The sequence below is a fragment of the Somniosus microcephalus genome, chromosome 12 (assembly GCF_052327205.1).
Source record: "Somniosus microcephalus isolate GS21.2 chromosome 12, FLI_Smic_1.0, whole genome shotgun sequence".
Taxonomy (NCBI): Eukaryota; Metazoa; Chordata; class Chondrichthyes; order Squaliformes; family Somniosidae; genus Somniosus; species Somniosus microcephalus.
Window position 1 is genome coordinate 189,922,488 of NC_140998.1, and position 16,748 is coordinate 189,939,235.

General features: G+C 43.4%; 1 protein-coding gene across 1 annotated transcript in view; it reads left to right on the top strand.

Annotated features, from left to right (window-relative positions):
- Positions 1-16,748, top strand: part of LOC147109789 (rap guanine nucleotide exchange factor 2-like) — a 94,681-nt gene that overhangs the window by 51,054 nt on the left and 26,879 nt on the right. The window contains exons 10-12 of the mRNA XM_086002379.1: positions 4,088-4,299; positions 6,976-7,099; positions 10,266-10,468. Of these exons, the coding sequence (XP_085858505.1) occupies positions 4,088-4,299; positions 6,976-7,099; positions 10,266-10,468 (539 nt within the window). The remainder of the gene's footprint in view (positions 1-4,087; positions 4,300-6,975; positions 7,100-10,265; positions 10,469-16,748) is intronic.

Here is a 16,748-nt window from a genome sequence, read left to right on the forward strand (position 1 = left end):
ACTGGCGTGCTTTGGAGAGGGCTGTAAGAAGAGTGGCAAGCTCCAAAATGAATAGCGTGCGTCAATTCAGTGTTGCACGGCAATTGACGTCACAGTTCCGCTAATTAAAATACTTGCCTGAGCACAGGCAACGGCAGTGCTGCTGACCTGCTGAAAATGGCATCCGCCGTGGGATCCGCCAGAAGTGGGGTGGCCGCCAATTTTTTCAACAAAACAGGCCTTAACGGCCAGCGCTAACACCTGCAATTTCTAGGCTTAAGTATTCAGCCATGTGGCATTGCAATATCTGTCAACAGAGAAGCTTAAGATGGTTGAAATATGGTGAGGTGTCTGGCAATAGGTACTTTGGAGACAAGTTCAACAGCAACAGCACAACAACTTGCATTTATATAGCAGCTTTAATATAGAAAAACATCCCAGGGTATAAAACTGAGCGAAGGCTTCATTGGCTTGAACTGAAAACTGTAACAGTCTCAAAGTAGCACTTAATGAGGTGGGTGTTGAGCTGGAGCACAAGGCCTCTTTGTACCGTATTCAGAGCACTAACATTTTTCTCTAAAGCCCTTTTTAGTGTTTTACTGGCATGTATGAATGTTTATTTTCAATTTCACCAGGTACTTTGTGTGATAATTTGTAAACCTTGCAAGGCTTTATTGAATTTAATGGGCAGCAGATTATGAAAGGACAGTGGAATGGTGCAGTTGGCCCAGTAAAGAACCAACTAATACAACTATAAGGATGGAAACAAGAGCAGAAGGGGATTAGGGAGAATGTAAAAATGATGGCGAGAGAGGTAGCAAATGGAAACTGAGCCATGCTTGATATATGACTCAGGCTGAAATTAAACATCTACTACCTGCTACCACAACACAAAAGCAAAGCACTGCGGGTGCTGGAAATCTGAAGTAAAAACAGAAAATGTTGGAAATACTCAGCAGGTCAGGCAGCAGCATCAACATCTACCTCTACACATATGTAGGAGAAGCCTGCAGAGAGAGCTGTAAATTTAAAATACCTTCTTTTGTAGTTCACTTTGCCACGCTGGGATCCTTGAACCACAACACAGTGCTGGGAGCACTTGCATAAAAATGAATTTTCATCAAAATTGTATTATGTAGAAGTTGCAACCGAAATCTATCGTTATTCTGTGTGTTGTATTAAAAAAAACGAATCATATGTTAGTGGAAATATCACAGAAGATGGAAAGACGTTGCGGTACTGTAGACTTTAATAGCAGTCCTATATTGGTTTGAAATTACTCTGTTGACAAAAATTTAAATGCATCACTATCCTTTCCAAATGACTCTAATGTGAAGCTTGACTTGATGAGCATCATATTTTCCTTCAAATGATGACTTACTAGAGTAATCTGAAGGAGTTGTAATTCTTCACTTACAAAGCTGTAGTAAAGCTTGATTCGGCAAATGTGTTTCTTTCTATTGGAAATGGAATAATGGCAATGATGAGCTTCTAAATGGAGGGACACAAATGTATCCTTTGCTTTTACTATTGTAAGAAAAGGGAATTAGTGTTAAATAGAGCATTTTCAAATGTGAAATGTTACGCCTTTTTATAAGTTTCAAAATTGTATTGAAAAGTAACAAAAGCTGAAAAACATTAAAAAAAACAAGATTTATTGTTAACACTAAAAGTTGTTCAAGTGCATGTTGTGCAAAGATTGCAACCCTACTTAAGGATGTTTAGTGTACAAAATTTTAATGAGTTATATAAATAGTAAATCTCTGACATAAGTTAAAATATTTGCTTGGAATATATCTTTTATTATGATTGAAATATTTAGATTATGTAACTAGTTTCAGTTGCAAGAAAAAAGTTTGTAAATTGTAGTCCCAGTGCTAGAATATTGTAGGGGCAAAGGATAAGTGGGTTAGACCAGCAAAGGAAGTCTCCTGTGTAGGGTTCTCAAAATTCCCACATTCCCCCAAAATTATGGATCAAGGGACCCTGTTTGGACAAGTTATTAAAAACAGGGTCCCCAAAATGGCTTCTGTAACCTCGTGACCAAAACCGACAGGATTTTTGAAAGCAAGGCCCTGCAGACAGGCAGGCCCCGAAACGAAACTTAAAATGCAGGAATCTGTGAAAAGGACACTCTGGAGCCAGACAGCTAAAGTATACACAGAATATGCATTCATTCGCCTTGAAATAGATCAAGCTAGAATGGGCCTAGAATCGAGGCCATTAGGTTTCTGCATATTTAATCAGTAACAGCTCACAGTAGCCATCAAGTCAGGATGGGGACAATTAAGCTTCATCCATGACAAACAACCAGGACATCGGGGCCATTAGACCTGGAGACAACTGCTCCAGTAGTCGTTAAAATAAATGGCTGTAATCATTTAAACAAGCCCGCCAAAAGTTAGACAAAAGGACTGACCTGATTTGGCGCGCAGATAAGGAGTTGAAGAACGGGTATAATTGTAGGCCCATCAGTGGTGATCGCTCTCTTGCTCTGCCCTCTTATCGTTTGGCTTTTGGCCTGCTGCCGCTCCTTCTCGTACCCTGGCCTCATGGCGGGCTCTCTTCTCGCTCCCCGCGCTGCTCAACAACCAAGGACGCCCATTACACCGGGGCCAAACGTGGGAGAACAAAATCCGATTCGAAATCGCACAGAACACACAGGCCACAAACGGGCAGACGAGACGAGACGAAGAAGAAGGTGAACCGGTAAAGGCAGAGAAGGGCAGCGGAAAGACGCATTGGGGGACAAACGCCCAGTTATAAGCTGGCGTTTGGTGAATAAGTTGGTATTGTGTGTATGGACAGTAAAAAACCCAGTGTAAGAGCCCAGTTTTATGAATAAGCTGGTATTTTAAGCATGGGTAGTGAAATCATCTAGACGGTAAAAACCGCTGACCGACCCCCAACCGCAACGTTACCGCTGACGGCCGCCCAGGGAAGAAGAAGACCCATCGCGACTCGACGACGACGGTAGCTGAGGAAAAAGGAGGGTGCTACGCATCAACAACTTCAGCGCCGCGCCCTGAGACCACGTGGTGACGGGATACCCCAAAGGACAGCAAGAGCAGACCTCAAAATCAACCCATTTAAAGCAACAGGTTTTGGATTGGTGAGCATGAATTCCTGGCCCCTCATAGCTTAATCTAGTTAGGTATAGGGGGTGGGGTAAGGATAAGGGGATTGTTAATGTAGTTGTTTTCCCTCGATGTGCCGTGTGTTCCCCATTCCCATATAAGTGTAATTGTTTATGCCTGTATTTCATACCAGTAATTTTCATAAGATTGTTTTATTCTGCTTTTAATAAAATGTTGGTTTTCTTGCACCAAACCACTTGTCTACTCGATTTTCTGTATCGCCGCCTGTACCTAAGTCCGGTGTCTGGAACCCAGGGGTGTGGGAGCGATTCGAACCGCTCCAAGGCAGTCCGAGGTGAAGCTGACTGGGTGCACGCCACCCCCTACACTGGCAATCCCCAGTGCTTGCTGAAAATGACAGTGAGCCAAGGACTCCTCATTAACCAGCATTACTGACTTTCGCAATGAATTCGAGGTGGAAATGGAAAGTGGGGTGTAGCGATTGTTACATTTTTTCTGTTCATTGTTAGCAATATTAAAGCTAGAGCTGAATAATACAAACAGAGAATATATTTCTGCTTTAAACTCAGAAAAATGTAAAGTTTATTTGAATCGATCGTGGAAAATATGAAATTCTAATGGTCTAAGTTGTGCTGTGGATCTTATTGTCTTATAAAGATGCTGTGTTTACAAATGAGAAATGTTTCTGCAGGACGTGTTCACCGGTTATGTTGCTAAATGTGTGCTGCACCCTTGCTGAATGGTTTTGGCTACTGATATTGTGAATTGAAACCTACCCACAATCTTCATTTCAACCCATAATGGCAAACATTCAATGGTTCATATAAAAAAGGGGATACACATCATTTCTGTCTAGTGTTTTAGAGATTGAAACACTGCGGTTTAAAAATTTTTTTTAAAGGTGGCTAAATTTTAAGTTAAGTTGGCGGTTTACTTCTTAAAAGACCTGTTTAGATTTTGTTGTAAGTAATACATATTGTAATTTTGTTTTGTCTTCTCTCAAAACCTAGTGGTCTACAACTTGCACCGGTGGCACGACTGCGGAATACATGGGAAAAACTTCCACGCAAATATGAGAAGTTATTTCAGGATCTTCAGGATTTCTTGGACCCTTCCAGAAATATGGCTGAATACTGCAATGTTCTCAATAACCAGAACCTGCAGTCTCCCATTATTCCTCTCTTCCCTATGATCAAGAAATATCTGACATTCCTGCATGAAGGTAGCTCTATTTAAAAAAAAAATTGTGACTGTGGTTTCATTTTTGCAGTTTTCTCTACTTTAAATATCAGTACTTTTTTCACACCATGCTCATGATTTGTCAATTATCTTGTTACGGTAGCACATCTTGCATTACCATTTAATTACTTTGTGGGGAATTTTAACCTGAAAAAACTTGGGGCGAGGGGGAAGTTAAAGTGTTAAAAGTCTAAATCCTGACCCCAACCCGCCTCCGACCCGCCCACTTCTGAGTTTAACTGAGGGGTCACGGGCAGTCAACCCACTGCCAGGAGGCGGTTTGGCACTTTAACTATGATAATGAGGTCTGGAAGCCTCATGATTTAAGCTGGTGTGTAGGTTTGACTGTGGTTGGCCGGGAATCCCAGGCCTCAGGACTCCCGGTAGCTGCAGTGAGGCGAGGACCGCCATGACTGTTGCACTGACCCCTATTTATGCCACGCTATTGCGTGTTCAGCAGTAATTCCAATTTCATCTCGGGCCTTAGGTGACTAATATAAATAACTCGAGCTTTATGAATTTATCTGAACCACTCAATTAAATTACTGTGTTATGATCATTTCTAGTTATATCCTATTCTCCACTAGATGAAGCTATGTCACCACAGGTCAATTTATTTGTTTCCCAATAAAGGTATACTTGTGTATATTGTATCTTGTATACATCGGCATGCTAAACAAGGGAAATATTGAAAACAAAGTTTTACTCTTGTCATTGAGCTTGTGCAAGCCCATCACTCTTCAAGTATGAGGAAATTATGTAGTCACGATATGACTTGGAATTTATCAATAACAGTCTGTGATATGGGGACTGAAAATAAGAAGAATTTGAGGATCTTTCTTCTATTGGGTGAAGGGGTTCCAGGCCACTACTGATGGGGCCCACATCCACCGATGTGGAAGCCAGTACTCCTCACCTCACTGGGCGTACAACTCTCCACAGATGCACCGGATCCCAACTGAGCCAAAGGTGTAGGTACTGCCGGTGTAGGAATCCCTGCCCCTGGCTTTGTCCCATTGCAGTCAATTGCCTGGTAAGTGTGAAGGAAGGTTTTGCCCCTAACAAGGCCTGGACACTCTGCACTCCACAGAAGAAAATGCCACAAATTCTTATTTTTTTAAGTAAGTGATCAGCCTCCTAACACAGCATATGGCTGCAGTCGGGTGCTTGGGTAACCCCTCCCCCCAGGATGGACAGGCACTGGTGCTTCCAGCCACCATCGTGGTCTTTGTTTTCTGGTAGATTCTGCTGGTCTCCTAGCAGAGTTGCAGCAGCAGACTCACAAACCCCCCAAAAGATTTCTGTATTGTTCTTTATCCTTTATAACAGTTAACTTTCAAAGAATACCAAAATATAGACTGAAAGATCAATGACTGTTAAGGTGACTTTTATTTGTCAAGCTGAGAAATGCTGATGGTACTGGAAACTGCACGCCATTGGGCCTAGGTTTTTAAAAAACTAGGTCAACATCCCTGGGCCGCCTAGTTGAGAGGTGATGATAGAACTGAGCTCTGGAGGTTACAAACCCATTAGTTTCTTATGTTTATTTATGATGCCCTGCTTTTGAAATGCATGAATAGTAGAAATGGAAGTGAGCCCAACAAAGCTTTCTGTCCTCAGTGACATTCACTTCTACCATTCTGAGCTGGGTGCAAAACACATGAAAATCATGACTTGAAAGTAGAATTGGTTAATCTTTGCATTCAGCAAGGCAAGGGATGTTAGTGCTGGGAAATGGCTTCTTTCCTGCTTTGTGTATCGTCTCAGCATCAATTAATCCCACATTAGATGCACCACATTCAACTGCACAGTAAAGCTTCCTCTATTTTTTGGTTAACTCAAATCTTTGAAGAGAACTTTCGACTGCACTTCATACATTTTTTCCAGCATTCTCACCAAACATCCTTATGTCCCTTCAGACTGAGCTTTGTTGAGTTGAGGTTGCTAAAGCTCATTTTACATAAGAATGTTATAAAGTTGAAGAAAGCTTTCATCCCGTCAGTCTCGGCTGAGCTCAGACCAAGGTTCCTTAGCTGAAATGACTCTATGCTGGTCCATGCTGCTACCAAATCCACTATCAAAACAATTTTTTAACTTTACATTTTTATAGTGTTTGCAGGCATTTGGATGATGTAAAATCCTGGGAAAGAAATTGAGTTTAAGAAAGTAAAACACAGGAGAATCATAGGTCTAACTACACAGTCTAATCTTTCAGAATGCCATGTATTTATAATTACGGTGTGATTTCCCTTTAACCTTCCATTTTCACTAATTAATTTGCAACGTCTACGTTAGCATAGCTGCTAACCATTAATAGCTCTATCCTGATTTACGGTCGGTGCCGTCCTCCTACCAACATCCCTATTATTGAAAGCAATACTCATCATGCAGCCTCATACTCTGACTCATTCCTTCACTGTTATAAAACTTTGGAATTCCTTATTTCACTCAGTCTTTCCTTCCTCCTACAATTTTCAGACATTTAAAACTCAAGCTTGCTGTCATCCATTCCCTACTTCCTGATTTACCTTTTCAACCTTGATGGGGTCTCAGTCCTTCGCATGGGGTTCTCTGGATGTTAAATAGACATTTTAATGTGTAAAATTGAAATCTGTTTAGCTGTCCTCGTCAGGAATCATTTTATTTTTTCTTCCCTTAGGGAATGACTCCAAAGTGGAAGGTTTGGTGAATTTTGAAAAGCTACGGATGATTGCTAAAGAAATCCGTAATGTTGGCTGTATGGCTTCAGTTAATATCAATCCTGCTTTTATGTTCAGAACAAGGTTAGTGCTATCTGTTCACAGAATAATGGAATCCATAGTGATGTAAATTGAGCCAATGAAAATTATTCATTGTACAGAATTAAATACCTCCTCAGAAAGGCTGGATGTGGATAAAATTGCTTTTTGTTCTTAAAAGAATAAGCACAATTCAGATTGTTTCAATCCAGAAAACACAGCAGCATTGGTGCTCTGAGGACACAAACACCTTGCTTTCCATTGAAGTAACCTGCCTGATACCTAAGTGCTAAGAATTGCATAATCAGCAAAAAAAGAAGTGTAATTATGTTACAGTTATTTAATCATAGTTATTTTGGCGCTGTATGTTTTTGGTGTTTCATCCAGGTGTACAGTGTTTCACAAATTTTTTTGAAATGTCTCTTTCTTCTGCAGTGCAATGCAGGTCTTACATTAGCAGTCTGTAGACGACAATTCAGAAGTGTCTTATATTTTATACTATTGAACAGGAGCTAAATGAATGCATCAAATAGCTCCTATTTGTTACTATAACTGACAAAATTGTGTACAGTCCCATATTTTGCATATGCACTGTTTTGATTTTCCAAAATCAAAAGTATTAAATCAGTTCAAGTTTGTAAACCCATGATGGTGAAAAATTGAAAGTACTGACCAAAGAACAGCTGTAGTAACTTGAATAACAAAAGCCCTCCCATAGCGTCCTTGCACTCATTTTACTAGTTCCTCTTGGAACTCTCTTTAAAAAAAAGATCGTGGTAAAGTACATACATGTGTATCAGCAAGGACTTGCATGCAGCAAGCTAGCATGTGCACCGTTTTCAAAAAAATTAGATTCCGATCCTGGGCCTCCTCCAACTGCCGGCGCGCAGTGCTTGCGTAACCCAGGGGCGCAGTTAGTTCGATGTATCCCCTGGGATCACGTGGGCCATGGAGAACCAATGGTAGCAGGGAATGCCCATTCATAAATTTGACAGGAAGAGCTGTCAAAAGTATAAATACTATAAGCCCCCAAAACATAACTAAAACTTCAAATAATTTTTTTTTTAATCACATTTTAAAAATCACTATAAATTACATAAAATAACTATTTTAAACAATATTTTAAATTTTTGAAAAATTAATTACAGTTTCTAACGGGGCTAAAAATAAACTTACCTTTCTTTAAAGTATTTAAAAATAATAAACCTGTGGAAAAAATGTTTTAATTTTCATTAATTCACCACTTACCTTGTTAAAAGCAGGCCTTGCGCCTGCTTTTTAAAAGTGTAACTGCTGGAGACTTAGGCCTAGAAATTCAGTTGCTTGCGCCACCAGTTTGCGCCCAAAGAGGCCACTCAGAGGCTTTAGCGCCACTGGCCACAACCACCGCGATATTTAGCGGGGCGCTAATGGCGGTGTTAGCCTGTAGCGCTGCGCCGCCACCGATGACGTCATCGGTGTGCGCAGCGCCCCGCTACAGCCCCGAACGCCATATTAGGTTGCGCCCGCCTCTTCCGCGCCGGCCGCAAATAGCGACCGGTACACAGGGGCCAACCTGTGGCGGTAGTGGAGTGAGTTAAGGTGGAGGTGCGGCCGGCCGCTTTTCAGCGGCCGCCTGCCCGCACCTCCGTCCCCGGCCTCCTACACCCCCCCCCCCCACCCGCGGCATTGCCGGCTGTTTCCCGAGAGCCCGGCACTTCTCCTTGGTGCCGGGCTCATTTGCCGGCACTCGCGAGCGGGGATCGCGCTGTTGCAGCCACCTCCCCCTTAACAGTGGGAGGAAGGCCTGCAGTACCGCTGCGTGCCGTGCCGCAGCGGGTGGTGCTGCGGCACTTTGCGCGCCGATATTCAGTTTCAGCGCCCCAAGCGGGGCGCGGGAAGCCTCGTTTAGCGGCCGGCTTCCATTTGGGGCGCAGAAACTGAATATCCCGATGGCGCAAGTGGCTCCGCGCGCAGTGGTAATTCCGGCGCCCAGGCGAGCTTGGCGCCCCAAACTGAATTTTTAGCCCTTAGACTCCCGGAAAAACCTGAAAAAAACCCCGAAAGTTCCATGCGCACGCGCTGCCTCTCCGGCGCACGTGTTCGACCTCTGAACCCCTTCAGTTAAGGGAACGGAAGTTCTGGTTTCCCACGCATGCGCTGTGCATGCACGAAACTGGCACTTCCGTTGGGCCTACGCGTGAGTACCCAGCGCGTACTCACCCGTGGGGACCCGAATTTCTGGGCCAATATATATGATAAATTGTCAGATTTTTAGCCCTGAAAAACAGTAACTGTTTAAAAAGTCTTTTTAAAGATAGACATTTAAAAAAATTGACAGTCATAATTATGTGGACAATTAAGTATTATAATTACAATATACTTCCCCTTTCCTACAGCATTAGGGATTGAGTTTGACTTCTGGTTTCATCAGTGGTTCAGCTTAATGTTGGGTTTGTATCTCCCTTGACAGTAGTTGATAGAGATACATTTTAATAAACTTTAGGTACTTATAAATGGAAAATTGGATTTTATTTTTTTAACTTAATTTACTTTTACAGGGAAAATAACCACATATTTATACATAATTTGTTAACTACTTCCACTGTAGTGGAAAAGTTTTATTCTAAATATTTATCTGTATTTATTGGCATCCTGGTAGCTCAGATGGTGGGAGTGATTTTTGAAGTCTCAGCATTCAGTGATTTTTGGGCTAAGCTGCTGATGGATTGCAGTCCCAGTATCTGTTTATCGATCTTATGTAGAGGGAAAAGTTCCATTCTTTGTGAGTGGAAGAGATTGGCTGCTTAAATTGTACCTTCCTTCTGATCATAAAGTGGTGTAGAGAAATATTGAGTTAATTTTGTTTTTAATATTGTCAGGATTTATTATAACTGCTATTTAACATCAGCCCTGCATAAGCTTCAACTCCTGCTCCAACTGTTCTGCCGGAGTAGTAGCTTCTTTTAAACCAGTGGGCAGAGATGCTTATAGTGCTGTAAAGTTTGATTGCCAAGTTGAAGCAGGATAGGGCTATCTGCAGAGTAGTTGCTGGTTTTTATTTCCCTTTCACTCTTCATTCCGTTTCCTTCATTTTTGTCTGTCTGACTTACTGGAATGAGGCAGTGTTATTTTGAGCTTGAACAAGACTGACCTCAATCTGACTTTTGCATGTCCCAGTCATTGACCTTCCATGCTGAAACCAGCGGCATCTCTCTTTCCCCTGCAGCAGGTTGTTGAGCTACGGCAATACAAATGCTGCAATGCTGGACGAGAAACGGGTACGTCGCAGCTTGTTTCTCAATGCAAAGGAACTCTACGAAGATGCAAAGATGGCTCGGAAAGTAAAACAGTACCTTGCAAACCTTAACCTTGACATGGATGAAGAAAGCCTGCAGGCCTTGTCACTGCAGTGTGAGCCAAGTACTAAAAGATGTAAGTCACGGAACTTTTTTATATTCTTTGAGAAAACATTAATTAATTTGCATTGTATCAACAAATGAAGCAACCAGTAGTTCAGATTTCATTAGGCTGTGGGTTAAAGGAAACATTCAATTTCCTTCCAGCTGTGAAAAACAATAAATAACAATTTTGAAATGGTTTATTAAAATACTAGTAGTCTTGACTTTAAATATGATGTTTTGTTACAAAAGAAATAATTTATAATATGGTTCTTCTGTATAATTAAAATGAGATAATCCATTATGAAGTTAGGATTTTAAATTCTTTTTGTGATAGAACATCTGGAGCAATCTATAACATTCTTTCACATGCAGTGTTTTAACTAAAAATAATGCCTGAATGTTTACTTAAAACTTCAACCTTTAAGTATCAATTGAGTGCTCCCGATTCACGACTAATATGCCAATCCCATTCAGCAGGTTGAAGCTGCTGTCATTGCTGTTCAATTTGCAGGTCCAGTGAAATGACAATCACCTTGGGTGAACTGGTTTAAGTATTTAGCACTGAAATATGCACTAATATTACAGTTTAAACACTAGAAAGACTGCAATAAACCAACACTTAATTAAAAACATACTATGTTAAATATTTAATTCTTATTTATGGTATTAATGAGAAGTATTCCCATGGGGACCAATTTTGAAGTAAAACCAAAAAATGTTTTTTGGACGATTTTAAGAGATATGATAAAGCAATATCTTCCTATAAAAAGCATGATGAGGACTCGGATTTTGCAGTCAGCGGCGAAGGAACAGCACTTGCCGTTCACCTTGCTGACACCTGCCCACAAAGTTTTGACCAGCTTTAGATTGCAGATTTGCTCTAATGCGACGTTTTTTCCAGAGCACCGCCCACTACAGGGGATCTGTGGCATCTGTGAGCAGGTCAAGTAACAGCAAGGCTATTCAACCAATCAGATTGAAGAATCCTCACTGAGACACGCAGGGCTGGATTTTCAATGGGGCCTGGAGGCGTGATTGGAGGCATTGGGGGGGGGGTTAAAATCGCGAAAACTGGCGGGCGGGACCCCGCCGCCTGGTTCCCAACTCCGAGCAACTTTAAATCAGTGGAAGCCCTTGCGGTTGACAAAAATATCTGGATTGCGATGGGGTGCCTTAAGGGCCATATGTGTGCAGTCAACGACGCCCTGCACCCTTGGAAAGCCTGCCAGATGAGCTATTCCAACCGCACGTGCCGTGACACTTGCTTGATCATTGGTGAAATGGATGTGATTGTGTGCGATGGCAAAGTGGGCATCGGTTACCTGCGTGATGCAAGTGTGTGCGGCCGCCTGGGAGATGCCGCTGATGTCTGCTGCTGATCCCTGGAATGAGCCTGAGGCAAAAAAGTTGAGTGCGGTGGTGACTTTGACGGCCACTGCTAAGGGTTGTCCACTTGGTCCTCTGGCCTGCAGGTCTTTTTGCAGCATTGCACAGATGTCACCCACTACCTCTCGTGAAAGTCGGAGCCGCCTTTGGCACTGCTGCTCAGACATGTTGAGATAGCTGACCCTGTGTCTGTAGACCCTGTTTGGGTGGTATCTCCTGCGCCGACAGGCTTCCATGCGCTGGCCCCTTCTGGCCTGTGCATCTTCAGGTGAGTGAGCAGAAGCTTGGCGCTCCTGTTGTTGCTGCTGCTGTTGGTGCTGCTGTTGTTCCTGGTTCTGCTGGTGCTGCGGCTGGTCTTCGTCCTCATCTAATGTCCAGAAGGGAAGGAAATAAATGGCTCCCATGCTTCTGGTATATGCCTCAGTTGATGAAGCGCTCAGTGAAGGTGGCGAGAGGGGTTTCCCAGGAGGTCACACTGGAGATGGGTGTCAGGCTCCAAACTTCCACAGCTGTGGTTATGCCTTCTAAAAGCTCCCCCAGACCTGAGACTACAAAGTCCTGCCACCTGCAAATGATGGCTGGTCAAATCTCCACTTAAATGGTTGAGCTGCAGCTGATAGTCAGCAATCCAATTGTACTCCCACCAGGTTTCGCTGTCGTGTTTCAGAACAGGCGTGTTTCACGTGGGGAAAAAGGTTAAAATCGCAAAGGCCTTTCAAAATGGCATTATAGAGGCAATTTAGTGCTTGGTAAGGGCCTTAACGGCCTATCCCGCATCTTGGAGGCGGGACGGAGACTTGACCATTAGACACGAATTAATGAAAATTGCTTGGAGGCGGGTTTGGCCCGCACGCCAGTTTTTGCAATTTAACCCCCCCCCCCCCCATACGCCTCCAATCCCGCCTCCACGGCTCAATGAAAATCCTGCCCATAGTGTATAGCATCGGATGTAAGATTACATCGGTGTTCTGGTGTTTTTCTCTTTACCTTTGGATGAAACTTTGCAGGACATTCCTCTGGGGAGTTGCATGGGTTGGGTTGAGTCCACAGTAGTGCAGATTTGACATGGTTTTAGAAAGGAATGGGCGAAATGGGACGTATTACCTTTCCTTGTTCCATGTTTTATCTTCTTGTGAGCATTGATCATTAATGAGGCTGCGATAATCTCATTTACATGTGCAGGTTCAACAACTCCAAGTCAGATCCCTTGACTATTTCAACAAAATGTCCATAATACCTACAGATAGATTTGAAATATGCAAAAATGTGTTAATGAGAAATCCTTTAAAGTTTTTCTTTTCGAAAGGTCCTGAGAGTGATACTTTTCCAAATTGGTGAGGACCAATATAATGACAAGGGTAGAAACTATCTAATGTAATTATCTTCATGGGCTCTGAATATGGTTACACTAACCATTTTGTTAATTATTTAATTTTTTTGTAAGTATTACAATTAACAAGTAATATAGAGACAGGTTATATTGTAATTGTAGATGCTATACTGCCAAAAGTACATGTTTAAAATCTCAATTTCTGGATTATTTGATAGTTAAATGGTTAAGATAATGCTTACAGAGCAGATTCATTGACTGTCTTGTACTGTAGCTGCATTAATTATGTGGAATTTTGTTTCAGCCATGGAATTTATATAAAAAATTAATAGAAACACATTTGAGTATATTATACATTGCTGATGGTGTTTCAATTGGCAAGCTGTAAACCTAAGGGATCGGGTAACAGATGTCTTAAATCATGGAGAAGTGCGGTCAATATTTCAAATGGGATTATGCAGTAAAATGAAAACGTGTTTCATCTGTATCCATAAAATGTGACTTGCAAAGAGGAGAAAAAAATGAGTTACTTGGATTAGCAATACACATCCACATTAATTCTCGAGCCAACTGGATTTGCAGTTTGGAGAACCATAAAAGAGATTTTATATTGTAAATAAAGCATGATTCATTTTTTCAGTAAATTGTTATATAAAGGCTGAATAGTACACACAAAAAGGCAGAATGCTTACTTCCATGGAACAAATAGGCACAGCGAATGTTTGCAATGGAATCTTTATTTCATGAAAAGGTTATAACCAGACTTGAAAATAACAGAAATGCTGTATTGGGACTAAGTTGGAAAAAATGGCCCTTGGTAAAGTTTTTCTTGTGTCAATAATTTGCAGGCCTCTAGTTCACATTTCCATTGATGTGACTGAAAAATAATGCCCCATAGCATTTGGACACAAATAGCACTTTAAAGCTCTATTTCCTTTAAACCATTAGCATCTACCAGAATATGTGTATCTTGAAAACAGTACAAATCAGTATAGTTAATAAGTTCTATTGCTGCACTCATTAATTCAGTAAAATTTGCTCATGAGACCTGGAGGTGGTTGACACATATTATGGTGGCTTCACAAAAGTGCCAGACAGTGAAATATATGGCCCAGTATTTGATTTTTAACAGTTAACTACTGATTTCCAATGGTGTTGTTTATGGGTAGTCCAAGGTCTGGCACACAGTTGTAATGTGTAGATTCTTATATGGAACTGTGTTCAACGTCCTTTTAAGGCCACTGCTCAGACACATCCTCTGAGGAAGTGTTTAGAATAGTCACATCCTCAGATCAATTAAAGGCTAATTATTGGTTGCAGTTGCTTAAAATTGACCGTGTTTGTAAATCCCTGATTCTTGCACTGACGGTAGGCCGTGTTAGGAAAAAAAGAGCAGGATTTGGCTAGCTTTCTTTTGCCTTTTTTAAAATACTTTTGACACTTTTGAAGTGCGACCTTTTAACGATGATACATTCTCACTGGATGTAAGACGTCCATGGCAAAGCACACGGGATATTGGACATGAAAACGGGTCGGCTAAAAACCCCACAAAGATCAGCATTGAAAACAGAAAAAGGTGCATAAAATAGAAAAGAAAAATATACCAGCAAAAATATACAATAAGTGCAAGAAATAAATGTAAAATAATTTATTTAAAATAATTTATTCCTTGCACACTATTTTTAGGTATATTTTTGCTGTTTCAAAAAAAATTATTCAATGTTTATGTACTTTGCTGTTTTCTGTGCTGGTCTTTGTGGAGTTTGTTTTGCCCATCCCTTTTCCTGGCTACTTGGCTCTCTGCATGCCATAGAAACAAATTGCATATAATCCATTGCAGACTTGCACAATTGTAAAGACTGCAGTGAAAAAACATTTTGAAACTGCTGTGAAAAGAAAGAAACAATGAAAGGTTGCATGTAAAGTAAGACTAACTCCAGATGTGCCAAGAATAAAATCAGGTTTGATTTCTCATCGGTGGTCGCTGGCCGACAGCTGTGTGACCCCCCTTGGCCCACAGCTGCATGACCCACCTTGGCCCACAGCTGCGTGACCCCTTGGCCCACAGCTACATGACACCCCTGGCCCACAGCTGCGTGATCCCCCTTGGCCCACAGCTGCGTGACCCCCCTTGGCCCACAGCTGCGTGACCCACTTTGCCCACAGCTGCGTGACCCCCCTTGGCCCACAGCTGCGTGACCCACTTTGCCCACAGCTGCATGACCCACCTTGGCCCACAGCTGCATGACCCCTTGGCCCACAGCTGCGTGACCCCCCTTGGCCCACAGCTGCGTCACCCCTTGGCCCACAGCTGCGTGACCCCCCTTGGCCCACAGCTGCGTGACCTCCCCTGGCCCACAGCTGCATGACCCCCCTTGGCCCACAGCTGCGTGACCCCCCCTTGGCCCACAGCTGTGTGACCCCCCTTGGCCCACAGCTGCATGACCTCCCCTGGCCCACAGCTGCGTGACCCCCCCTTGGCCCACAGCTGCGTGACCCCCCCTTGGCCCACAGCTGCGTGACCTCCCCTGGCCCACAGCTGCATGACCCCCCTTGGCCCACAGCTGCGTGACCCCCCCTTGGCCCACAGCTGTGTGACCCCCCTTGGCCCACAGCTGCATGACCTCCCCTGGCCCACAGCTGCGTGACCCCCCCTTGGCCCACAGCTGCGTGACCCCCCCTTGGCCCACAGCTGCGTGACCCCCACTTGGCCCACAGCTGCGTGACCCCCCTTGGCCCACAGCTGCGTGACCCCCCCTTGGCCCACAGCTGTGTGACCCCCCGGCCCACAGCTGCGTGATCCCCCTTGGCCCACAGCTGTGTGACCTCCCCTGGCCCACAGCTGCGTGACCCCCCTGGCCCACAGCTGTGTGACCCCCCGGCCCACAGCTGCGTGATCCCCCTTAGCCCACAGCTGCATGACCCCCCCCTTGGACCACAGCTGCGTGACCCCCCTGGCCCACAGCTGCGTGACCCCACTGGCCCACAGCTGCGTCATCCTTCTGGGCCACAGCTGCGTGACCCCCCTGGCCCACAGCTGCGTGACCCCCCTTGGCCCACAGCTGCATGACCCCCCTTGGCCCACAGCTGCGTGACCCCCCTTGGCCCACAGCTGCGTCATCCCTCTGGCCCACAGCTGCGTGACCCCCCTTGGTCCACAGCTGTGTGACCCCCCTTGGCCCACACGCATGTTCCCTACAGAGAAAAAAGATGGAGACACAAAGAGAAAAATAAGTAAGGCTAAAACAGCAAATCGAAAAACTTTAAAATCGACCATAATATATGAATATGAAATTTAAGCCAATCAGGTGCAATTGTGACACCCAAGATATGAGGACAGGGGCATGTGCGATATGCACTATTTCTTATATATTTTGATGCAAAAGTATGGCGAATAGGTAGTTCACTGGGTTAGAAAACTGTCTTCACTCTGCTCAGGACGTATCTCTGAAGCGAGTACATGGCTGGAATTAAAAGCTCACTCTGGTACAGCTCACTGGGGCTCCAGTTCATTGCACCAGTCTCAATAATGTTTTAAAAAGTAAAACTGAAAACTATATATTTTTTATTCCCCCTCAGCTGGAAGAAAAGATTT